A 26,812-nucleotide genomic window follows, 5' to 3' on the forward strand; every position below is an offset into this window, starting at 1 on the left:
TGATCTTAAAGGTCCCTTCCAACCTAGACGATTCTATGATTCTATGATTTTCTGATTCTATGATTTTCTGATTCTATGATTCTAAGTACATGAACATTGTAGCATCACAGGTGTCACCGGGAGAGCACAGGCGCGGAGGAACAAAGTCAGAGCAGCAGCTGCAGCTGTATTTTGCTGGGGAGCGGAAGCAAAGGTCATTCTCTTTTGTGAACGATAAAAATTCAAGCAGGCCTTGTACACCGCTAGATTTGATCACAGGTGTCTGAACTACATTTCAAGGGCTTATTCATGGCCAACCTCTAAAGAACTGTCTGGCATGCTGATGGCTTCTCCCTGTGCCTTCTCGCTGGGGACTCCTCCGGAGTGGCTGGGACCTGCTGGCGATGACAATGTAAGTGCCCCATCTACTAGAAAGACGTGGTCAGAGCCAAGGGCCCTGCTAACGTCTTTAGCAGCAGGAAAAGATTCCTGGTCCCCGCAGGATGGATGGCCATTGCGACCGCTAACTTGAATGGTAGCAGCAGGGAAACCTCGTATCTAACTCCTAGGTGTACAGACACCTCTGGTTTTCTACACTGCAAACCATTTAAGGGATGAAGGACACTTTCAGACCCTGTAATGATGAGTAGCACCACTCCAAAACCTTTATCTCAGAGGTCAAAATGACATTGTGTTGTATGAAATGTTCACATTTCATCGCTGGTCTCTCGCTTCCCCTTGCAACCACCTCAATTAACTTTCAAGAATAGGGCAATTTTATCACCGCTGCACGTCTGAGAAAGTTTTTTTTTCTTTTCAATGAAAAACGAACATCTAAGAGTGGAACAATATTTTATTTAAGGGTACGTCTGAAGCAGAACCCCAGCTTTTTTTGACCACCTCTGATGAAATCTCTGCATAAACACGCAAGTGTTAATTTTTGGCGACGATAGAGGGGGAGTAGGAAAGAAGGCACGAGGGAAAAGACCTGAACTGGAATCCAAATTGGAAGCTGGATTTTATCCCTCAAATGTCACAAACCTAATTCTGCGTCTGAAACTTCCAAAATTTGGAGGTACTTGGAACTCACCCTCAGTCCCAGACTTTGCAGTATACGCCTAGGTATTACACATGGGAAGAAAATACTGCTTTTTCTTTAATACACTAGTGCATGCCCTAATGACTGACTGCATTTCTGCTGGCCTAGCTACTGAACACATATATAAGGGAAAAACCTATTAATATTTGCGGAAAATTTAGCAAATGCTACAAATCCTTTTGCGGCACCTCAGCAGCCAGAACCAGTCTATTTTACCCTTTCTCCTGTTGGTGGAGAAACTCCTTGCTAGAGCTCGCAGAACTTGGCAATTTATTTTTTTTCAACGGAAATGTGGTCCGGCTCTGCTTCGTGATGCTCTGCGGAGAGAGAGTTTTCCTACCCGGCTCTACCTTGAACTGAGAATCTCAAAGCAAAACTCATTTGAAACGAATTTTCCCCTTGCCATGGTACTACTCCCAAAGCAGCAAAACCTGCCGTTGTCACCTGCAGGTTACTGATCTTTTGAAAAATGTGGTTTAAACCGCAAGAGTCTCACTAGAACCAGCAAGCGTTACATGGGTTAAGATCTTCCTGTGAATCCTCTACATGATTTTGGCTTCAGAGGAAAAAGATCTTCCCCCTCTGGCTTCCATGGTTGGGGTTTCTCCTGCCTAAGGCACCAATTAAGAGAAGAACGGGGATGCCTAGTGCTCTTTGGGGGCCACAGAAAGCCTTGAAGAATATATAAAAGGTGATGAAAAAACCACAAACCCAAACCCAAAATCAAAAGCATCACACCCAGGAAAATCTCGGAAGTCTTTTGGCCCTTTCTCAATCGGTCTGGTATTTCCTATAAACTGCAGCACATCGGATATTGAATGCATTCACTTCAAGAAAAGGACCATACAGGACCTGTTCCAGAATTGAAACTTAACATATGAAGAGTGATTGTATGAAGACTAATGTATTGATCGTGAATTGTGGCTGATGGCTTCTTGAACCCCGAGTGTCACACACAAACAAAGAAGTATCAAGAGGGCAAGGGAGCAACACGGGCCACGAACCGGCTGTCCAGGGGAAGCACCAGCCAGTTGGCTTCAGATGAGGCTCAGATCCAACCTGGAGGGCAAAGAGCTCCATAACAGCCTGAGAAAATCTATTTTTCTGTGTGTGAAAACAACACTAGAAAACTTTAATGTCTTTCCCTGATCAAGGGAGCCCATGAGTTTAAGTTCCTTAAAGAAATCAGAATCAACATTGAATTACTTTGCACAAGGGCAAATGCCTACAAAGACCAGAGATGGGGCAGCGAGTCCCAAGCTGGGTTAGATCCACTTCAGAAATCTTCTCTCCTATTCCATCCCCATCCCTGGAGGTGTCCAAGGCCAGGCTAGATGGGACTTTGAGCAACCTGGTCTAGTGGGAGGTGTCCCTGCCCAGGGCAGGGGGGTGGAACTAGATGGTCTCATAGACCTTAAAAGGTCCCTTCCAACCCGAACCATTCTGTGATTCTATGATCACCCAGTTCCCTGGAGAAGCGAAGCAGGGAGGGAATTTACCCCAGTTACCAGGAGGTGCTGGGGGGAAGGAAGAGCAGGTGAGTGAGTATTTCTCCACCAGCTCTGCCACTGCTCCCGTACATGAAATAACCACTTGCTCCTCGTTTCTCATCTTTAAAAAGGCAAAACTGATAGTTAGCTGCCGCGCAAAGCACTTACAGATTCCTGTATGTGCTATATCACAGAAGTACAAATCACTTTTATCCTCCATTGATGTTATTTTATGCTTTCTGGGGGTGAACTGTTATGTTTATTTTATAGTTTGAATAGACCTCAGTAACTGGAGTCCCTGGGGCAGCATGAGAACTTGCTCGGGTAGTTGTAAATTCAGGTGAGCAGGGCAAGGTTTGGATGCACAAGACGCCTTGTTTATGTAAAAAGAGAATCCCGATGATAAGAATTCAGGAGTCATCTGAAGAACAAAAGAATAAAACATACTCTCTAGATCACAGAAATCTGCCCCAAAAGAAAGAGGGGAGTGATGCAGTCATGAAAGCTAAAAAGAAATGTTGTTGAGTTTATATTATGGGAAGTGATCTGCATCACAGGTACCACCAAGCGCCTGATGCTGCTGTGCCCAAAGCTCAAGTGTCTCTTCTGAGCTCCACAGCTCTTGATGATGGTACCCAGAAAGCTCAGACGTCTCTTCCGAGCTCCACAGCTCTTGATGATGGTACCCAGAAAGCTCAGATGTCTCTTCCGAGCTCCACAGCTCTTGATGATGGTACCCAGAAAGCTCAGGTGTCTCTTCCGAGCTCCACAGCTCTTGATGATGGTACCCAGAAAGCTCAGATGTCTCTTCCGAGCTCCACAGCTCTTGATGATGGTACCCAGAAAGCTCAGGTGTCTCTTCCGAGCTCCACAGCTCTTGATGATGGTACCCAGCAACTCCAATGGCACAGGAGAAGATCTAGTTGCCACGTAACTCATTAATGAAGAGGGCTGGTACGTGTTTGATGTTGTGAAAACTGCTGGTTTGGCATATCGGCCATCCAGCAAGATCAGGAGTGGGGAACACATTACCTCCTCGCCCTTCTCTTCAAACTCCCCGTCAAATTGCGCAGCACCACAAGTCAGAGCTCCACGGCTACTCAACCCTTCCCGCAAAGACCTCTCCAGAAAATGGCCAGCTGTGCCAGCCTCCAGCAGCGCTTGGTCAGCGTTTCATTATTTGGGTGCCAGTTGCTGTGAGCACATGCTCAAGCTCTGTTCTGCCTGCCAAAAAACTGGGCTAATTTATTTAGCATTTCAACAGATCAGGGAAAAAAAAAAATCATTTAAAGAAGGAAAGATTGACTTTGGGAACTCTATTCCTTGGAGAGTGTATAATGGATATTTCTCTCTTCCCCTCCTCCAGGCCTCAGCATTCATAACTTCCCCACGTCAATGTTATTATGAAGAAACTAATTCAATAATGAGATCATTCCCCATATGAGAGCCCAAGAAAATGAGGCACTCAGTCATACCTACTCTCCCTCATCTGAGCGAGTCGTGCTTCTCTCCTAATTCAGTCTCCAAGAGCAACGGCCAAAAGATGACACTGACTATTTCCAGTGTTTGTGGTGGGTCGCGTCCGAGTGTCACGCAAAACTCTGTCATTTGGTCTACACGCCTTAATTTGCAAGTTCCAGGCTCTCCCTTTGGCTGTTTCTTGGGCTCAGCTGCCGGTTGCTGAACCAGGTGCTGCCACAGAGGATCAGTCAGTACAGCTACTGGTAGTCAGCACCCTAGGGCCATGGGCAAACTACGCACCGCTTAGTGTTTGCTTATTCCTCAAATGATCCCTCTTTAGTGAATAAAGCATCAAGAAGGGTGAGAAACTTGCAGGCGACCTATCATGTCCAGCTTTGCTTTTATTTTGCTATTACTACTACTTTAAGAACAACAGAACTCGAAGGGAGACAGCATCTGGCGTCCCCGAGGTTCACACATGCTGTTCCTGTGAGTTGCTAAAAGTTGAAGCCTTCGACAAACCAAAGCGTTATTTCTCTGGGCATGAATCCAGGCCCCAGATTCATCCAGTTTAAGTTCCAAGACCTATACCTAGAAGCTTTTCCTTGCCCGGGTTTTGGTCTCTTGAGAACCACACCGACAGGAAGCCCCAAGCACAGACACTTTGGTGGGACCTCCACTTTTGAGCTCATGCTGAGCTCAAATGATCCATGTTGCTCTGAATGTTGTTCAACAAGGGGGAAAGTGAATATTACAATCAACACTTCTATGGGTTTAACGTGATATCTATCCAGTTGCCTGCAGGAGTGGTGAAACTTTTGGAAGGAACTACCTCTGTACATGTGGACATCAAAACAAAACACAACATGGGGTTCTCTGCTCACCTTGCAAAGTCCAGGTCAGCCTCACGAGACATGGTGATGTTCGTCAGGTTTTGCTGGAGGATGAAGATGTTCCTACACATTTTCTTGATGCCAGATTCACTGATGCGCTTGAAGTAGTGGGCGCCGTTGATAAGAATGCAGGAAATAAGGTGGCCCAAACCTGCGAGGGTGAGGGGAGGGAAACAAAGAATAAAATCACATTAATGACAATAATTCATCATGAAACCCATGAATGAGCACTGTTGAGCGGTACATGAGAATTGGAACAGGAGATGCACTGGACTGTACATGGAAACAGCCCTCAGTATGACTCCTGTGCATTTTAGGACTTTCCTCAAAGTTTCCTTAGAATCATAGAATCATAGGGTTGGCAGGGACCTCTGGAGATCATCTAGTCCAACCCCCTGCCAGAGCAGGGTCACCCACAGCAGGTGGCACAGGAACGCGTCCAGGCGGGTTTGGAATGTCTCCAGAGACGGAGACTCCACCACCTCTCTGGGCAGCCTGTGCCAGGGCTCTGCCACCCTCACAGCAGAGAAGTTCCTCCTCATGTTGAGATGGAACGTCCTATGCCCAAGTTTGTGCCCGTTACCTCTTGTCCTGTCACTGGGCACCACTGAAAAGAGCCTGGCCCCATCCTCCTGACACCCACCCTTTAAGGATTTATAAGTGTTGATAAGATCCCCCCTCAGCCGTCTTTTTTCCAGACTAAAAAGAACCAAATCCCTCAGCCTTTCTTCATCAGAGAGGTGTTCCAATCCCCTCATCATCTTGGTGGCCCTTTGCTGTCCCCTCTCCAGCAGTTCCCTGTCCTTCTGGAACTGGGGAGCCCAGAACTGGACACAGCACTCCAGGTGTGGCCTCCCCAGGGCAGAGCAGAGGGGGAGGATGACCTCCCTCCACCTGCTGGCCACACTCTTCTTGATGCCCCCCAGGATGCCATTGGCCTTCTTGGCCACAGGGGCACATGGCTGGCTCATGGTCATCCTGTTGTCCCCCAGAACTCCCAGGTCTCTCCCCACCGAGCTGCTCTCCAGCAGGTCACCCCCAACCTGTCCTGGTGCACGGGGTTATTCCTCCCCAGGTGCAGCACCCTACACTTGCCCTTGTTGAATTTCATAAGGTTCCTGTCTGCCCAAATCTCCAACTTGTCCAGGTCTCTCTGGATGGTGGCACAGCCTTCCGGTGTGTCAGCCACCCCCCCAACTTTCCTTCTGCAGTAAAAATACAAAACCGCCCCCAAACACTACGAAAACTCAAAGTTGCATTATCATAGCCATTGATATTTCCAGGGCACTTCCAGATTTATAATCAGGCTTTGCATAATGCCCCTTTCAGTCCCTCTCTCTGTCTGGGCAGGGCAATGGACCACTACTGCGCCTACAAAATGACAATATTTTCATCTGTTACCAAGCGTGGTATTTTTCCCTCATAAACTCACTGTCCGCAAGAGCAGAAATGATCTGCATTTCAATGCACTTGATGTGCAACCGCTCTCTGATCAGTCTTGAACAGTTTCTCGAGTCTGAATGATGTCTCCATCTTTCCTCTGCTGCTGAAGGACATAGCCAGCTGCTCAAAGCCACAGCCAACCCCAAAATCATGTATTCATTTATGCCGCATCACAAATAGCAAAAAACCCCAGCCTAATTCACTCAGTACACGGGTCTGTACAAGACTAGACATCGACTAAAAGTCTGAATTAAGAAAATATTTTCATATACAGGCAACCAGCACAGGGTATATGTAAATCCCAAAACTGCGCTAAAGAGAGAAATCTACATTTCATGAAGTCCACATGTATGAATTTCAACCTTACGGCTTAGCAAGATGCAAACAGTCCCCATGGCTCTGTCTGGAGCCATTTCACTGTCTCCTCCAACAGACGCAGTAGACCTGAGCTGTTAAGAGGAGCTCCACAATGTGCTGGTGATCACTCAGTTTGCCACGGATTCACATAGCTCAGAAAACATTTGATTAAAAAATGCTCCATGGATATGGGGGAGGAAGAACACAGATACTGAAAGCCTTCTCTAGGACCAGTAAGCGGTGGTCAGAATAAGGCTAGCCAGGTTTGCAAAGCCTTCATCCCTGCTGACCTAAGCGGCCTTCCAGTACCTGAAGGGGGCCTACAGGAAAGCTGGGGAGGGGCTGTTTGCAAGGGCATGTAGCGATAGGACGAGGGGCAATGGCTTTAAACTAGAGCAGGGCAGGGTTAGATTGGACATTAGGAAGAAGTTCTTTGCAATGAGGGTGGTGAGACACTGGCCCAGGATGCCCAGAGAGGTGGTGGAGGCCCCAGCCCTGGAGACGTTCAAGGCCAGACTTGATGAGGCTCTGAGCAACCTGATCTAGTTGAAGATGTCCCTGCTCACTGCGTGGGGGTTGGACTAGATGGCCTTTAAAGGTCCCTTCCAACCCAACACAGTCTATGATTCTGATTCTGTGATGTATTATACTGGGCAACGGGTCCATCTCCAGTCCCCCCTTTCTCCTGACTTTGAATAACCACCACAGAAGAGGACACGTATCCTGGTGCGCAGGGAAGAGAACTATGCGTCAGTGCCACAAATAAATACAGGGGAGATGAACCAAGGCATGATTTATATTCTCCAAGGTAATCACGACAGATGAGACATCAGAAGAGCTAATGTTCTCTAAATTTAATTTTAGAAATGGAATGGCTACACTTCAGATAGGAACTGCGCCGTAATAGAGATGTGCTTGTAATATATACACATGCCCTAGGGCTTCCCGGGGAAGAATTGTCCTGCAAATACATCAACTTACCACTTTCCTACTCAGCATGGGCCCGCTCCTCCTATTTAGCCTGATATGCTTAGAAATGGTATGGAGACAACAGGGCTTTTGAGTGCCCTGTGTTCGCATGGGTCTTCCTTATCAATCTGCTGTAGGAGGCAACAATACCACGGTGTGCCTTACCCCCAGAAGGAACACGGTTGAGCTTTGGGATGAGAGTGAAAAATCATTTCATAAGAACCAAACTCTTATGGTAAATGCCTGACCTTCGAAGATGTACTGGAACTTGTGCTGCTGGAGGCTGGCGCTCATGGCTTCCTCGATAGCACTGATGTCCTTGTTGAGCCGGACAACGAGAGGGTCATAGTCCATACTCTCCACGTTGGCGACGATGGCGTAGTTCCCTTGTTTAGCCAGCGGGATGAGGTAGTGGAAGCAATGGACTCTGCGAGACAGAAGAGAGAAAAGTTACAATGCAACAACTCCGATGTTAAAATATCGGTGGGTATGCGAAGTGTTGTCGCTTTATTTTATAGACTCAGAGAATGGTTTAGGTTGGAAGGGACCTTGAAGATCATCTACTCATCTACCCCCAACTCCCTGCCATGGGGAGGGACACCTCCTACTAGACCAGGTTGCTCAAAGCCCCGTCCAACCTGGCCTTGGACACTTCCAGGCCACAACTTCTCTGGGCAACCTGTTCCAGTGTCTCACCACCCTCCTCATTTTCCTTCCAGTGTTCAAGCTAGTAAAAAATAACAACAAGTTTAAGAAATGGGTGGTTATATCTGCATTAACTGCATCCTCCCCTTGCCATTGTCTCATCTTGAGAGGTAAATACAAAGGACCCTTCATTAACAGGTCTGACCTACATCACTCCAGTAAAATGCCAAGTGTCTTGTCACAAGGTTCTCCAACTTCACACATGATGGTTCGGCAGCACTTCAGTACTGATGTGCAAAGCAGAACTCCTTCTACGTACCATAAAGACCTAATCCCAGTTATAACTGGCAGAAGGAACGAGCCAGAGGACATGAAAGGATACTTAGCAGGCCACGGTTGTGTGTATTCTCAAGCATTTAACGCTATTACAACTTTTGTCTTTTCTGCTCACCCACCTGGAAAGGCTGTAGGCAATGTGCCCAACCATCATCCCTCCATCGAAGGAGAAATTCTGTGCATTGAAATCACCTATTAAGGTTCTGCAAAAAAACTGTAATTAAGTAATTTCTCTTGAACCTATAGACGAAAGTCATACGTCCAGCAAGTAGGTAGCAAAACTCCTTCTATTTTTGTAATTCTTGGCTTTCACCCATATCGCTCAACAGGGATGGAAGGTTGGTCGGATTCTTCTGAATTTCATCTGCCAGGGAAACACGGCCAAACCACAGCCGGGGTGAAATACCCCTTGCACTCAAAGCATCACTCAGGAACAGCACACTGAGACAGCAAGTTCACACCAGACCGGCCCCACCAGCGGGGAGCTGTGTGGAGGTGGGAGAAGCTGTGATGGGTATATCCCGGCTTTCATGTCCCTCGTCCTCCTGGAAGACACCCTTGAGGTGACCATCACAAGCAAGTTCAATTTAGGGCAGTTCCAAGAGTGAAAACATCTCTCTGCACTCTCAGTGCCTGCTCCTATATGACTCTATATAGGGCTTTTTACAGGAAAATACTGTAACAAACATTAAGTAATCGAAAGCTCCACGGTTATTTGTAACAAAAGAAATGCTTAACAATCTCAATGTGCCAAAAGATTTCCTTTAAGGAAGCAGACATAAATTCGAGGAGCGGGATTTCAGCGACCGCTGTCCTCGGGTGCCCATGCCCACATGGCACTGCAGGAGGAGACGCCAGCGCCGGGCTGGTGCCAACCCGCGTCTGGCAGAGCTGTGACCGAACGGGGAACCCTGAGGGAGGAGAAATGCAAGGGGGTAATTGCGTCGTCTCCACCCCGCTTTGCTGTTTGCCGGTGTTTTCTCAGACTGCACCTGCAACAGCAAGAGGCCGGATAAATTCCCAGGCTCTTTACGAACGTGCTCTGAGCGCCTGTTTAAAACAGAGGGTTTCTGTGAATGAACAGACGCAGTACTCTGCACCTTGGCGATGGCACGGATCCGGGGAGCTGGCGCAGGAATCTCAGGGAAACCTGCTAGTAACAGCCATCAGAGGGACTGGGATTTTTCTCCATCATTGCAGGCGGCTGCAAACGCAGAGTGATGAATATGGGGAAGCTCCCACCCCGCTGGGGGATTCTCCTGGTCGTTAGCGTCGCTTTTTCTCAATCCTTCCCACCCGTTGCACAGAATAACATGCTCTGGTGTATTTACAGCATCAAACTAGGGCTCCTGTTGGAAGCACTAGAGGAGGTAGGGCAATGGTCTGCTCTGAAATGACAGCACAAATTTTTCCTGAATTACATTTGCACTTATTTCTGCTTAATCCAAGTGCGATGGAAAACCACAGAGGACCGAGGCCAGAAAACCATTTGGGCTGGTTCCCATACCATGAGTCCGGGTTATCTCGGGCATCACCTCGCACTACATCGCAGCTGGAAAGCTGCTCCGTTTCCATACCTTAGCAATCCTTCCCCCGAATCCTTCAAACTCCAGCTCATCTGTGATGCCAGCAATCAAGTGGCCAGCCGATGATGGATAGCAGGTTGAAGGGCTGCTGACAATAACTAATGTGTATTTTTTTTCAAGCTACCTACTGACTTCACCAGAGCTCTGCCAATGTACACAAGGACACGACATGGCTTAGGATGTGTCACGGCAGAACAAACCGATGGTCCATCAAATCTCACTGCCCGTCTCTGACATCCGCTTCTGTTCGATGCTCCAGAGAAAAGCGACGCAATGAAAATACACCTGGCCAATACAACGCGTAAGGGAAAAACGTCTTCCCAGCCCCAGAGTGGAGAGCTGGCAGCCTGAAGAAAGGGATTTGGTGCCTTTGATCTTTGCATGTGAAGTCGGAGACATCACAGAATTATCCGTCCCATTAAAAAAATCCAGCTGGTTGCCCAGTTTCTGTTCCTATTTGAAAAAGTAGTGAGAAAAGCTCCAAAGCGCAGCGGCCAATAAATGCGCAGACACCTGTTAAGACTATTAAAACATCATCGTGCAATATTCTAAGGACAAAACCCCCCAAACCCCATTTTTCCTAGTCTCTGACACATAAGACACACACCTCCCTAGGAAATTCCACCTTTGGGATCCTGCCTCCGTCCCACATTTGGCCACCCATGGTGATAGGATCTGGCATTTCTGGACTGACCTTTGACGCTAGAGCAGGCCAGTCTATCTGTCTCAGGTGCCATAACGTCTACTCTGGACACAATCTTAACCTACAGCCTCCCAAACTCACCCGCAATCCATGAATTCAGGGCTTTTACCTGACTTCCAAATGCAGAACGAGCAGGCAGCGATCAGCCATCTCTTGAAAAGACCTGGCCAGCTCACTCAGGGTTTGCAGGATCTGTTCGGATGCGGGAAGGTGTTCCAGACTGGTATGGCTGTCCTGCCCAGGAGACACGGCTAGAAAGAGAAGATAGTATAAATTTGTGACACACTTCATCGATACCGCTCAGCTTTAGCAACCACAGCACCCTGTCTGCTTCCATCCTGAATACGCGCGCTCTTTCCCACCTTTTGCTGAGCAATAAGCTCTATAATTTGGGAACGTACGAAGCAAAAAACTGCTCCTGCAATTGATTAAACTCCAAAGTGAATCTGAGGGGTTTAATCAACCACCGGAATACATGTGCTTGGGAAGATATTGCTCTGCGATGAGTATTTCTGTAGCTGCAGAATCCAGGAACATCCATCTTGCTCTGCTTGGAGTGAGGAAAGAGCTGCTCAGGAGCCAAAGCATGGTGCTGACAGGAAAAGACGGTCTTTTTTTTGGTGGCCATAGACTTCCCCACGTAATCTCGAGTGAGCCTTTGCCTGCCCCCATCCCTTCAGAGGCGTCTGGGAGACTTTCTTTGTTCTTGTTAATAAAACACAGCTCTTTGGCCGTAAAACAATTAAAACGCAGGCCGCAGGTATGAGTTGGTCGTGGACCAACTGTTTCCCTCCCACTGAGACCTCTTTAAAAAACCACCTTGAGTTTATCCCGATGCCAAGAGCATCGTCTCTTGGAGAAGTGTCAATGCAGCCGTAACTCTGCAGCCTTCATCCCTCCTGTTTTACCACAGCGCCTGAGCCTTCCCCCCCGCAACACAAACCGCTGCCACTCGAGCTGCGGAAGTAGCTCCACTAACACGAGTAACACGCTGTTATCACGTATTCCGCCCTAATTAGAGGAAGCGTATCCCAAATATCTGAGTTCAAGTCCTTGTTCAAGCAGCACTTTAGAACTGACTTCCCGCCCAGGGTGATTAGCCGTGTTTGAAATCAGGCAGCCCCGCTTAGACAACTTCCACTTGAATTAAATGATGGGATCGCAAGGGATCTCCCGGATCACCAAGCCCAGCCCCCACAAGCCCTGTGCCCCACAGCCTTGAGCTTAAAGTTTTTTTGAGCCTTGTCTTAAAGTTTTTCAGATTTCTACCCTTGCTGGCTCCTTCAAAACCTCACTTCTCTAACAGTGAAGGTCAAGTTTGGGATCTAATTTCCAGCCTAAGCTTATTCACTGCTGGTTTACATTTTGTTCTTCATATACCAGCATTAATCTTTGCCGTATGGAGTTCTCCATCCCTGGCATCCCTCTCCATAGAATCATTTAGGTTGGAAAACACCTTTCAGACTACCATGTCCAACCATCACCACTGCCAAACCCGCCGCTAACCCACGTCCCTCAGCACCACATCTACCCATCTTTTAAATACCTCCAGGGATGGCGACTCCACGACTTCCCTGGGCAGCCTGGTCCAATACATGACAAAAGCAACTCTCTGCACCCCTTCTAGTTTCAATTAATTGGTTTGGAACACAGGTAACCAGAGCTGTATGCCCTATTTGAGCTGCAATTGGTGCCGCAACAGAACTAGAGCTTTCCCATCTGCCCTGGACATATTCTTTTGCTCTGCTGTACCTGCTTTTTGTTTTCATAGAATCATAGAATGGTTCAGGTTGGAAGGGACCTTAAAGATCATATCGTTCCACCGCTCTGCCCTGGGCAGGGACACCTCCCACCAGCCCAGGTTGCTCCAAGCCCCGTCCAACCTGGCCTTGAACCCCTCCAGGGATGGGGCAGCCACAGCTTCTCTGGGAAACCTGGGCCAGGGGCTCACCCCCCTCACAGCAAAGGATTTCTTCCTCAGATCTCATCTCAATCTCCCCTCTTTCAGTGTAAAACCCTTCCCCCTCGTCCCATGGCTCCCCTCCCTGAGCCAGAGTCCCTCCCCGGCTTTCCTGGAGCCCCTTTAGGGACTGGCAGGGGCTGGAAGGTCTCCCCGGCGCCTTCTCTTCTCCAGGCTGAACCCCCCCAGCTCTCTCAGCCTGTCCCCACAGCAGAGGGGCTCCAGCCCTCCCAGCATCTCCGGGGCCTCCTCTGGCCCCGCTCCAACAGCTCCGTGTCTCTCCTGTGCCGAGGCCCCAGCGCTGGAGGCAGCACTGCAGGGGGGTCTCCCCGAGCGGAGCAGAGGGGCAGAATCCCCCCCTCGCCCTGCTGCCCACGCTGCTGGGGATGCAGCCCAGGCTGCGGGGGGTTTCTGGGCTGCCAGTGCACGTTGCCGGCTCGTGTTGAGCTTCTCACCCACCAACACCCCCAAGTCCTTCTCCTCAGGGCTGCTCTCCAGCCATTCTCTGCCCAGCCTGGATCTGTGCCTGGGATTGCCATGACCCAGGTGCAGGACCTTCTTCACGGCTGCTTCACATTTCCAGCTCGTAGTTGTTCTGTGATCAACCTGAACAATGGAGGTATGTGATCTGCTGGCTTTAAGAAACGCCTCCTTCTCTCTTTTCTTGCACTAATGTTCGCTACAATATAAAACACTCAGCCAGACACCAACGCGCCGCCGCATAGAAAGGACTTGTACATCACCAAGGAACTGTTGACAATAAACTTTCCTTTTGATGGAGACTGATTAAGTAAATGTCACTCGCCATTGTTTGTACAGCCAAAGACCTGCTTTGAAAGAGGAACCTATGCAGAGCTTTGGGTTCGCTCCTAAAATTAAACACACCTTCAGATCTAGTCATAAAAGAGAAAAAGAAAACAAAACCAAACCACAAAACGAGGAGATAAAAAGCCCCAATCTTGTATGGAACAAATGGAAACCGAGGTAAACACACAAGACAGAAGTGTACAATTAAAGGAGCGTGACAAAGCAAAAGGAAAAGCGTGCACGGGGGAAGCCACGTAAAACATGGCTCCTGAAAGTATCCTCCTTCAGCAGCTCCTGCAATCACAGCAACACTTATGAAGTGTTTATTTTTTTTTTTTTTAATAACCAAAGAACACGGTAGAGAAATTCAGAGCCTGGCAAATACTGCTGATAATAATTAAGTGGCCTGGAGTGTAAAAGAGAAATAAAGAGGGAAACGAGAATGACGGTCCACCCCGGGCGAAGTGGGATAACAAGGATGTCCTGTCCCCAGCACACCCCGACACTTCTCCAAGCCCCTCTCTGCTCACTCAGGTCTCTCCCACAAAGAAAATGAAATTATCAGCGAGGGGGCGACGGGCTTATTTACACAGCCTCTTAATTTCCAGGTAACGGTGTTAAGAGAGGACTCTGGGAAAGGCTTTGGGAGAGCTGTTTGTCCAGCTGCCACCCGCCTTTCGGCTACGAGACGTCCAAGTGACATTGCTTTCCCTGGAGGGTGCCAGGACTTTCGGATCCCGCAGGATCAGGTCTAGGGGTGCTTATTTGGCCACAGTAGAAAGCAGCAAACCTCACCTTTATTATGGCCTATTTTTAGTCAAAAATCCCACATTTTGAGAAGTTTCTATCAGCCTCTCTCCTGGAGATGGACTCACTGCAAGAACCAGCTCTCTTTAGCCGAGCTGGGGCTGCAGCTTTGGGTTCGATCCTGCCAGCTCCCTCCAGCGATGCTTCCCTGCAAGCGGTGGAGATGGATGGACCCATCATCCGAAACGCAAGAGTCAGCTAATTTCTGCAGCGGAGAGATACACGCACAATTTTTCTACTCTCCAGAATTCATTTACAGCAATTTAAGTGAAGCTGTAATTATATTTGTCAGCGGAGATAAGAGGAGGAGGGAGACGGGGACAATCTGCTCCTTATTTAAAGCGAGAGCGCTGAAGTCCTTCTGGGTGTTCAGAGCCCCCACGGTGGTGAGGAGGGTCTGGGGCTGGCCTGGAGGATGCACACCAATTTCTCCCAGGCACAATGAGGACACTGAAGTGTATTTTTGCTTTTCGAGATCAAAGGAAGCCCTTCACAGCCCATCAATTTTCCTTTCTCCTACTTTGGATATCCAGAAAGGACCATTTTGCAGCCAATGAGAAAATGTGGTTCAAGAAGGACAGGGAACTGCTGGAGAGGGGACAGCAAAGGGCTACAAAGATGACAAGGGGACTGGAACACCTCTCTCATGAAGAAAGGCTGAGGGATTTGGGTCTTTTTAGTCTGGAAAAAAGGTGACTGAGGGGGGACCTTATCAACACTTATAAATCCTTAAAGGGTGGGTGTCCCGAGGATGGGGCCAGGCTCTTGTCAGTGGTGCCCAGTGACAGGACAAGAGGGAACGGGCACAAACTTGAGCATTGGAAGTTCCATCTCAACATGAGGAGGAACTTCTTTCCTTTGAGGGTGGCAGAGCCCTGGCACAGGCTGCCCAGAGAGGTGGGGGAGTCTCCGTCTCTGGAGACATTCCAAACCTGCCTGGACGCGTTCCTGTGCCACCTGCTCTGGGTGACCCTGCTCTGGCAGGGGGTTGGACGGGATGATCTCCAGAGGGCCCTTCCAACCCCTGTCATTCTGTGTTTCTGTGGTCCCATTTCTTTAAGTCTCACTCAAGACAGTTTTACTCCATCATCCTCGGCCACGTGAACCCACAGGAGGAGCTGTAGCAGCAAAAAATAATCAGAGCCTAAATTATTAAGGGCCCTTGAATAAAATAAATGTAATTTGGAGCTGGCTTTGGAGTTGGCCAGTGCTTTGGGCAAAGGGTGACCCTGCACGGCATGGACACTCAACCCACCACAGCACACTTTGAGCTCTCTGCTTAAAGAGGGAGATATCTCCAACTGAAATGCTGGAAAAGCAAACCAGCAGATCAGCAGCCGTCCAGTTCTTCTTCCCCATCTTCACCTTCATAACCCCTTTACACCAGCTTGAACACGAGCCCTCCTGCCAACAAAATACCCAACGGTTGGGTAAGCAGTGGCCAACACCTTGCTCCATGGGCCCTTATCATCTTGCAGCCTAAACAGATGAATTTCATTTGTCTTAAGACATCTTCCCGTGCTGCCGGAAAACAGTTACGGTTCTGTTTGGGATTTCTTCTAGCTTGCTGTAAGCCCAGCCAAGATATCTCACTCCATGGAGAAGGAACGTTTCATTCCAGCAAACCTGAGAAAAATAAACTCAACACAGTCGTTGTCGCCAATGATTTCAATCATTTTGCAATTCAATGCGACGCTGGTGCCTCTTGACAGATTGTGCCTTGTAAATCGATGGATGCAAATTACCAGACCTCTGGAATATTAAACAAAACCTGCCGGGTTGCCCATAAACAAACCTCTGTACCCAATCAAGGTCTACAATAGCGCGTCCTGCCCGCTCCCCGCTTGAGCAGAGTGACTGCTAACAGATTTAAATGACTTAATAGCGCAAGGAGAAAAATCAATCTAAGGTTACAGGCTCTGCCTCGTCTCCGGTGCAACCTGAACCTGACGAATAAACCTCCAACGTGCTCAGGCTTTACATAGCACGACCCACGTTTGCTTTGCAGGGGGAAGGGGAAAGGCTCACAGAGAAATTTTACAACCCTGTTGCGGGGAAAAAGACCTCTTATTTGGAAAAGAGATGCAGTACGAAACGCTTGCTGTGCCCCACAGGTAACATCAGGGACCAGTTCACAGCTTTTAAAATATGAATTTCTTACCCCTTTCCTCTCCAGAAGAGGAAACTCCAAAATAATTGCAAGTAGGCACAAAGAAAAGGAAATCTGTCATGGGGACTCAGGGTTCAGCTCTTCTCTCTGCCGGAGACTTTTCTGGGGACCTCATGCACCGCTTTCTCTTTCCACGCTTTAGTTCCCAGCGTGTGTTTTATCCTTCATAATGTGAATATCCTTCGTGTTTTTGTCCTTCGCTGCCATTCAGGCTGACTCTAAGGTCTCCACATCTCCTGTTCCTACAGCTTTTAGCGTCACGAGGTGACGGTGCCACTGGGAGATAAAAATCGCTACTTTAACACCAATAAGAAAGACGAATATCTGGTTATTTAAAGGAAAAAGCATTGGGTGAAGTTGGGAGGAATGAGATACGTGATTATGTGGGGTTTTTTTAAAGGAGATAAGAGTACAGCATGCACATTACATGCAACATCAAGGACCTATTTTGGTGAGATTTCTGAAGGAAGACATATGCCAGGAGACCTCTGTCTTCTGAAGCCAAACAGCAGAAGGAAACTGATTTTTTTTAAAAAATATGTCACCGCTCAAAAATCACCTCTGTTTCTGTTAAGCCATGGTCTGTCAATCTGGGCCAGAGCTGGCTAAAGGAAAGCTGCCACCGTGGTGATGCTGGTGAGCAAGGGCTTTGTCAGGAACGTCGCTGAGATGCCCACAGCCCCATCGAAAGGTGACACAAGCGGCACAGGGCATCGCCACCACGTAGCTGCACAGAGATGGCTATGTTTGGCTGCAGGAGCTGGGAGATACGTTTAGGACTTGCTGGAGATTAAAAAAACCCTAAACAACCAAAGAGAACCAGCCAAAGCAAATCAACTCAGATGATTTTCTCTCTGTGGGAATAAATACCAGGACTCTGCGCTCAAGCCGCTTTTCTTTTCGTGGTTACGCATCTTTCCTCCCACTTTGATCTCTTCTCACTCTCGAGATGCCATCTCAATCTAATTTAGAGCATAAGCTCTCCGAGGAGCAGGGGCCTTCTCTTTTTATCCTCTTGCAAAGGGCTCTGCACACCTGTGGTGCTCGAGAAATAATGAACGACAACAACTATATGCAACCCATATGGCCGCTTGGACCGGGTTCTGGCTGCAGGAGTACAATTTGAAGCTCTAAGGCATAGATCACTCACTGCCTTCCTCTAAATTGGTCTGTTTGGGGATCTCAGAGCTGCAGCTTTATAGAAAATGACTGGAATGAGCCATAAAATCCGGAACTGGATTTTGATTCTCCCGAAGTTCACCGAGATTCATTTCAGAGTTACAGGAATTCAGGAACCAAAGCTAGATTTTGGTTTGTCATCTTCCCCCTCCTTTTCAGAAGTGTGAACCTTTGATATGGCCTCTTAGATATGGCTGAATACTTGAAATATTTCTGCAGGTATTGCTGCATTGCTCCTTTTTACCTAAATTGTTCTCTTTGTAGATTTTAAATATGGAGAAAAAGATGAATAAGAACAATGACATCTCCCAAGACTTCCAAGATCACAGAATAATAGAACGGTTTGGGTTGGAAGGGACCTTTAAAGGGCAAATAGTCCAACCTCCAACGTATCTGGCAGCTAACACTTCGATTTTTGATGTCAGCTGTCTTCTTCACACAGTCTCGAAACCGAAAGGCAGGCCCCTAGCCCATGCAGCTGGCAAGGACGGTGGCTCTGCACATCAGTGCTCTGACCTTCACTTCCACAACGATGGGTAAGATTAACTCTTCGACTCCAAGACAAGCTTGTCTCTGCAGAGGTATGTCTCCGCAGACACTTGTCTCTACAGACAAGCGCGGGCGCCGATGAGCAGAGGTGACGACAGTCAGCGCCTACCTAAGCCAAGCACCGAGTCTCCCATGCAATGGCCTCAACCCTCCTCCTTGACCCTGGCCTCTGCAAAGCTCCGAGATATGGAGAACATTTACCACGCGCGTACAGCCCGAGCGCACAGCTGACCATATCGATTGATTGCGAAACACAGGAGAGAGCAGGGATTCTTGTTAAAACCAAACAAATACCAAGAAAGGACAGACTTTAAGAGGTCGGGACCTTTCAAACAAGAGATGGGAGGATGGAATTATCTAAACACTCAGCACTGGTCCGGCTCACCTTCTACTGGGATCAACCACTCACCAGTGCTGAAGGGGCAAAGTTATACCAACACCGAAAGGACAAGCAGAAGTCAAGAGAAAGCAAGCTCAGGGAGAGCTTCTCATTAATATTATTCATAGTAAATTCCTACTAATGAATCTTGTACTCCAGTAGAGGCAACCAGGACCATATGGGAAGATCCAATTGCAATCTGAGCAATCTGATCCGGTTGAAGATGTCCCTGCTCACTGCAGGGGGTTGGACTGGATGACCTTTAAAGGTCCCTTCCAACCCAACACATTCTATGATTCTATGATCCTTAAGGAAGGGATTTTCCCTTGCAAATCACCTTGAGGTCCTGATGAAAATGGAGAAGGAAGGAGAATTTGTGCCCAAGTCCCATGAAAAGCAAGACAAAACCGAAGGCTGGCACTGAGAGCTTCCTTCCATGCCTCTCTGCCCTTCACTCCATGTTAAAATTCCAGTGTGGGAGAAGGGACAAAGCAGCCGTGCTGGAAAAAACCATCGCGACCTCATTTGCGATGAGTGGTGATAAGCGGGCAGGGCTGCAGTCCCCATCAGTTCAGTAAACACTAATGATGAGGAGAGCACAGACTGTCACCGGTGATAAAGAACAGGCTAAACACTCTATTAGTTTTTCATTTTGTGAATTAATGTTTTTTATGGCGTGTGTACACTCGCTAGTTAATGAATTGTCTCGTTAGAGCTGCCTGCGGAGCTCCTCGTCTGCCTCTGCTGGCAGGCATAAATTTCACAAGGAAATTAGCACTTTTCAAAAGGCAATAACTCCTCTAAAAGTGGTTTGTTTTCCATTACTTTCTGCAAATATGCAGCCTCGGGAAAGGGATTATCACGGGGGGAAAAAAAGGTATCTCTGAGCAAGAGGGGCAGGCAAATAGTGTGGTGGGAGGTTCCAGCTCCAACGTACAACCCACTGGAAGGTTTGGTTGTTCAACACTTTTCTTTAAGCACTTTGTATTCAAGTCTGGAAAAGGCTTGACAAAACCCCCAAACCTCTTGGTTCATGCACAAAATTCTGAAGAGCAGGGGTTTTTTTCACCGAAGGAAGCAAAATTGTGCAGATGCAGCTAAGAGCGGGAGAGTTACCACAGCTGAAGATTTTGGATATGGAAGGATCTCTTTGAAAAGTCCAGGGTTTGCTGTTCCAGGGCTCCTCAACTACAAAAACTCCTTTGCGTTAAATTCTTCTGCTTTCAGTAATTTATAATGTAACTTTCCCCTTCCCTACCCCTCTCAGAAACATTATTTCTTGGGCTGAATCCTATTAGCTCAGAGGGGACTTGATTTAAGGAAGCTTAGTAAAAACCCATTTATCTGCTTTTGAATTACAGAAAGTATTTTTTGCCTGCTCGGTGTTTCCCACCCTTCTCTGTGGGAAGCATCAGCCACGCGCTTCACCTCATTTTCATTAAAGACACGGCAAAATCACAACTCCAGTGAAGTCAACGAAGACACTTCCACCAATCTACACAGAGCCAAAAATTCACCCTCGAACTGATTTTTTTACCCATTTGTCAGTGCTTTCAATAGGCGGAGAAGACCTTTTACAAATCGTCAACATTTGTGAATGAATGAGCAAAAATGAGTGGAACGAAAACAGAAAAACTTCAAGGCCAGCTGCTCCGCACAAGGCACCGCGTCCTTACAGCTGATGGAGATGACTTTAGGTCAGCTGTTAATAAAGAATGCTTCACAGCATTCAGAATAAACACAATGTACATATCACCAAATTAATGACATTGCTATGGTATCTGATTCAGAGAACGCCGGTTCCGCCGTTAACTCGCTGGTGAGCATTGGGCAGGAACGTGGCGCATTTGGGAAAATTACGGAAAAATTCACGTTGTGCGAATCAAGGCAGAGGGGAAAAACAGACATTTATGCACTGACTTCATGGCAGATTCTCCCCACGGCTGTTAGGATGTGTCCCACATGAACTGAGCTGATGCATTTTTTGGCAGCTAAAAGAATATGGAAGATGGGTGCTGGTCACACACCAGGGTTAATATAAAAAAATTCCAAATCTATAAAAAGCTGTCAACCTGCACATAAGGCTTCCTCAGAACTAGAAAAGAAACAAACAGTGATTGGTATTAGGACATTTATAAAGCAACGTTGAACTAAAAACTGAGGGAGCAAGACATTGTGTTAAGGGACTGGTCAACTGGGCCAGGAAAGGGGGTGATGCTTTGAACCATCTGAGATTTCACATAACTTCCCTTGCAAACACAAGCATAAATTTAACTTTTTCTTTTCTTTCCTCAGAGTCCTCCATGATGTTCCATGAGGACAGGCTGAGAGAGCTGGGAGGGTTCAGCCTGGAGAAGGCTCCAGGGAGACCTTCCAGCCCCTTCCAGTCCCTAAAGGGGCTCCAGGAAAGCTGGGGAGGGACTCTGGAGCAGGGAGGGGAGCCATGGGACGAGGGGGAAGGGTTTTAAAACTGGAAGAGGAGAGATTGAGATGAGATCTCAGGAAGAAATTCTTTGCTGTGAGGGTAGTGAGCTCCTGGCCCAGGTTGCCCAGAGAAGCTGTGGCTGCCCCATCCCTGTGAACATTCAAGGCCAGGTTGGATGGGGCTTGGAGCAACCTGATCTGGTTGAAAATATCCGTGCTCATCGCAGGAGGGTTGGAACTAGATGGCCTTTAAAGGCCCCTTCCAACCCAAACTATTCTATGATCCTATGATTGAGCTGCATCTTGCCAATAAATGCCCCCAAAACATCATCACTGCAAAATTCCTCTGGGTAGAAGATGTTCTGAGAGGAATGTATTTCTAAAAGGACCTTAAACCTCCCAGTTTATTGTATTCACTGGAAGAGCAAGAAGAAGAAGTGCTGAAGTCAACTGGTGTCCTGATGCCCAAGAGCTGAACTGCTCTTCTTTGCAAAGAACTAAGGACAAGGCGAAGAACGTGTAATGAAAATAAATACAGGTAAGTAGATACCTTAACGATCCTTTTTTGAGTGTTGACAATTATAGACAGTAGTGTTTTGGGGGCTGTTTGTTTTTAATAGATTGGTTTGCAAAACAAGAGGAGGAGCAGCAGGGAGGTCTGTGCCGGAAGACAAACGAGAATGACTGAGTCTTGTCCAGGAGGATCTAGAGGAAGGTGTGAACCTGAATATCCATGGGAACTACAAAGGGATTTCAAACGTAGGCTGAAGAATGGGAAACACACGGAATGCACTCAGAGGAAAGGAGACAAGCACAAAGACGACCTTAACATCAACAGGAACATTAGTTACGTTTTGCATCAGACTCATAGTCTGACTTCTCCACAATTCCTGCTTATTTAAGAGTCATTTGCCCCAAGTCCCATAGGAATATAAATGCTGGTTAGATCAGAATAATCCTATAGCTCACGCACCGTGGCAAAGTGACTCACCGGTGACGTCAACGGTTGACCACGCTTTTGAGTCTGGTCGCCTAGTTTTGGAAATGATTTTGCCCCTTCCACACTACAGTAAGCTGTCACCTCTAACAACCACGGAGAAGCCGATGGACTTAGTGCTATTAATCTTTGACATCAGTGAGTCATTTTCTTCAGAAGAGATAAACAGATTCTAATGCATTGAACCAACTGGAGTAGACAGCAGGGTCTTTGGAGTTATGTCCACAAAAACCTTGATTTGCTGGTATTACTCATGAGGGATCCTCATTGTAAAACAGTTTGAAAGCACTGCTAATTAGGTCACTTATTTACATGACAATCCCCTGCGTTTAAGGCTGGTGGGTGGGAGGAAAGAAAGATGGAACGAGAGTAATTAGTGTAATCATGACGGTAATCTAAGTGCTGACCCCACGGCACCAGATCAATACTGGGACTGCATCACGGTGGTGTGCCCATTGTGTGAGATAAAGAATGACAAATGCTGAGCATCCAGGTCAGAAAAACGACGTCTCATTTTCTAACCATTAAATATTTGATGTAAAGCATCGAGGCTGGGGAAAGCAGCAACCACTAATCCATAAGAACAGCTTCGTTGCAGACATTCAAGGGGAAAAAAAAAAGGCATTGAAAGGCACCAGGAAATCACTTTGACAAGAAAACAAGAGCTTTTAGTTGGATGATGATTGTGTGGCTTCATTCCCTGGGACCCACCAAAGCAGACCTATATTTGAGCTATGAAATTTTATGGTGAATGTTATAAAACAAACCACAAGAATCTCCTAATGCCCAGGCTTTACCAAAACAGTCATTGTGTCTTCACGAGGTCAGCAGTTCCCTGCTGGTCTTGAAGTTTAGTCTTACCACTTTGCTGTCCCAAACAAATTTTCTGTGGCTTTAGTCCTCCAAAACCAACTCAACTAAGATGGTACCAGCTGGACTTTTGCTCACTGCCTGAATTACTCTGCTCAGCTCTTGGTCAGCTTCAGTTGGTGTTAAGAGACCAATAGACACAGCTTTGCTTTCGGATCCAAGACAATTTTGCTGCATTGGCACTTAGAGGAGCAAAAATAATTCCATTTTGATATGTTAAATCAACCCATTCAATCTGGAGGCTCTTTGAGGGAAAACACATCCATAGTGTTGCTGATGGCTCTTGGAGTCATTGATAGAAGGCTCATAAATGCTCTAAGTCAGGATACTGATGGATACTTAATATTTCCTCTCCAAATGTCTTCTGAAAGGCCTCTGCACTCTGACACTGGTTTCCCCATTAGGCTTTTACCATTCAGCATGGAGTAACTCCAGGCAACATGATGTATCTGCTCAACTCAAGGTCTAAATATTAGCTAGGAGTCTCCAACCTGTTTGTAGCAGCTTTAGGTAAGTGTAAGTACATTTGTAGCTTCTAATAAAACTATAAATGGTGATTAATTGGCAGATGATCACAGATGGTTTGATTTGGACTTGGCAGATCCACATTTTACTGTGCCTGAGGATGGCAAAGATCTCCCTTCATGGAATCATGGAATCGTTATGGTTGGAAGGAACTTTTAAGATCATCAAGTCCAACCATTTACTCAGCACTGCTAAAACCACCACTAAACCATGTCCCTCAGCACCATGTCTACCCGGCTTTTAAATACGTCCAGGGATGGTGATTCCACCACTTCCCTGGGCAGCCTCTTCCAAGGTTTGATAATCCTTTTGGTGAGGAAATTTTTCCAAATATCCAATCTAAACCTCCCCTGGTGCAACCTGAGGCCTTTTCCTCTTGTCCTATCACTAGTTACTTTGGAGAAAAGACCAAACCCCACCAGGTCAGAGCAAGAAGGTCTCCACTCAGCCTCCTTTTCTCCAGGCTGAACACCCCCAGCTCCCTCAGCTGCTCCTCACCAGACTTGTGCTCCAGACCCCTCACCAGCTCCGTTGCCCTTCTCTGGACATGCTCCAGCACCTCAGTGTTTTTCTTGTAGTGAGAGGCCCAAAACTGAACACAGTATGTCCTTGCTCAAGGGGAGTCCCACCTGGGGAAACCCCTGAGTCGAGGCAGGTATCTCATTTCTTCAGTAAATGCCAGCCCCAAGCTTGCTGTGGACAATGGTGGGGTTTGTAGCAGCGAGGAGATGACACTGGCCATCTCTGCAGCATCCCAGAGATGTCAGCACAGGAACAGGATGAACCATGGGATTGACAAGAGGGAGCTGTCAACATGAGCCCTGCCAATGCAGATAAGCTGCCCAAGACGACCTGTTCCTTTTAGCTTCCTCTGGTTCCCCTCTGAACCAACTAGACGCGAATGAAGACGTCCAACGGCATTTTGAGCCAGCCGTTCCCAGGCCAATTTAATATGCTCTCCCCAGCTGCAGGGCTTGACAATCGTGAGCCCATTGCAGGCTTACCCACATTCATGTAACTTGCGGGCAGCTCAGGGCATGGATGGGGTCAAGTTGTGCTTGTCTATAAAACGCTCCATAGACAGAATCTGAGTTCACATGATCCTGAGCAAACAGTCTGCAAGGCAGGGGTGGAAAGGGATGACCCCAGGACACCAGATCTCCAGGCAGATGATGCGTGAACGGCGATGAGATGGAAAAAGACATTACAGATGATCGTATTATGAAGGTTCAGGGCACCTGAGAAGGGGATCTGATCACGTTTGGAGCAATTGCAGAAGAGCACCAACTGTTCAGTGAGTGGAACAGAAGAAAAAAAAAAAGTATTGGAAAATGAGACAGCTTAAGAAGATAAAATGGAAAGCTGTCATTTAGATTAAGTTATATTGAAGCAACAGATATTCATCAAATAATACGAGCACTCAAGATTTATCTTTTTAAGTTAACGGCAGATGGTTTGCATTTGGGAAAAAATTGCAGCTTTTTCTGTTTTAGAAAGAAATTTACTTTTGTTGCAATAATAAAGCAAGAGCATTCACTGCGTCCTTCTCCTGCATGAGGTTAGGCATGTGTTGATCATCTTTAATCTGGCTTTTAAATAAGGTTCTCTATTAATAGAACTCTACAAAAAAAGTTCCCCACGAGCAATCGATACAGCAAGATGTGTTACAAGTTCAGTTGACAGAAAAAAAAAAAAATAAGCTTCCAACTTGAGAGAAATATAGCCCCATTTAAGAGCTGAATTCAGTTCATTAGAAACGCCGGGGTTAAACACAAAGACCCGTCTGAGTTCACCACCGCTGTGTGGCCCGACTGCGAAATGAAAAGGCATCAATTTTACCACCGCATCGGGCCTGATTTTCATTTGTACTGAGCCCCCTTTACACCACTCCTGTCAGCAGAAAGGGGCCTTAAAGTGACTCTGAATTATAGCTCCTTTACTCCGGCAGAGTGGTAGAAAGGGGCTCCGCCATCACTTTTAAAAGGCATCACTTTCTCGAGTGTTGCGGGATGCTCGCTATTAGCCATCAAAGACTATTTCAGCACGAGGAGGCGTACGGAGCCAGGGAAAAGGGGAGGCTGACCCTCCGGGAGCCAAGCGGTCCGGGATAGTCTTGATCCTGTAATGGCCTTCACTAACCTTTTCAAAGTATTTGGAGGTCTATGGCTGGGAAAGGCAATGCAAATGCTCACTGTTATCATTAATAAGCACCAGCCAATGACAGAGAGCTGCAGTATTTGGTAAAAAGCTGCAGCACAAACGTTTTTTTCCTCCCCCGCCTGCTTTTGAATGAAGTCGTAGCTCACCCGCACCGCTGCAAGTCTGGAGGGTGAAGGGCTGCCCATCCGCAGAAGTGGTGAAAGCATCTTCTGCACGTTGCCCTTCGATTTTGGGGTGAAAGCACCCCCAAACAGGAGAAAATTACCTGCTTTGGAAGCACCTTGGATAAAGAAGTTAAGAGGCTGAATGCCCTTTTAGATACTTCAGAAGGGCCAAACTCCGTCCTTGTACACCCTGCAATGCCCCTGAACAAATCTCCTCGTTTTATAACACCTTAAAAACAAACTAACAGAACAAACCGGATCCTGACGGCGTTCCTAACCAGACCCAGCTTCCAGGGAAGAGCCACCCTCTTTCTGCAACACAAATAGGTGAAGCCAATGACTCCTAAGCTTTGTTGTTGGTGTCCTCACTGTGCTTTTATTTCATTTCTGCAATTACACCTGGCTGCTTCACAACCCCACACGGGATTTGAGGCTCCGAATTTGGAAACCACAGGATTGCACTGCAACGTGGCAGGGGGAATTGAGAGCGCTATGGGAAAATTCCTAGATAATTGAATCCTGTTGAATTCCTAGATAAAGCCTGTGACAGTAACAAACTCCACACTGGCTTTTTGTATTTGGCTCCACATTGGCTTTTCCATCTCCTCTCTACAACTCCCTGAAAGGAGGGTGTAGAGAGGTGGGAGTCGGTCACTTCTCCCAAGGAACAGGCAATAGGACAAGAGGAAATGGCCTCAAGTTGCACCAGGGGAGGTTTAGGATGGATATTAGGAAAAATTTCCTCACCAAAAGGGTTGTCAAGCCTTGGAACAGGCTGCCCAGGGAAGTGGTGGAACCACCATCCCTGGAGGGATTTAAAAGCCGCGTAGACGAGGTGCTGAGGGACATGGGTTAGCGGT

The 26,812-nt window shown here is 47.3% G+C and overlaps 1 protein-coding gene across 1 annotated transcript in view; it reads right to left on the reverse strand.

The window, feature by feature from the left end:
• EXOC4 (exocyst complex component 4) overlaps window positions 1-26,812 on the reverse strand; it is a 431,048-nt gene that overhangs the window by 26,436 nt on the left and 377,800 nt on the right. The window contains exons 15-17 of the mRNA XM_074573187.1: window positions 11,071-11,212; window positions 7,940-8,118; window positions 4,914-5,073 (exon numbers count right to left, since the gene is read on the reverse strand). Coding sequence (XP_074429288.1) covers window positions 4,914-5,073; window positions 7,940-8,118; window positions 11,071-11,212 — 481 coding nt within the window. The remainder of the gene's footprint in view (window positions 1-4,913; window positions 5,074-7,939; window positions 8,119-11,070; window positions 11,213-26,812) is intronic.

The sequence above is a fragment of the Larus michahellis genome, chromosome 1 (assembly GCF_964199755.1).
Source record: "Larus michahellis chromosome 1, bLarMic1.1, whole genome shotgun sequence".
Lineage (NCBI taxonomy): Eukaryota > Metazoa > Chordata > Aves > Charadriiformes > Laridae > Larus > Larus michahellis.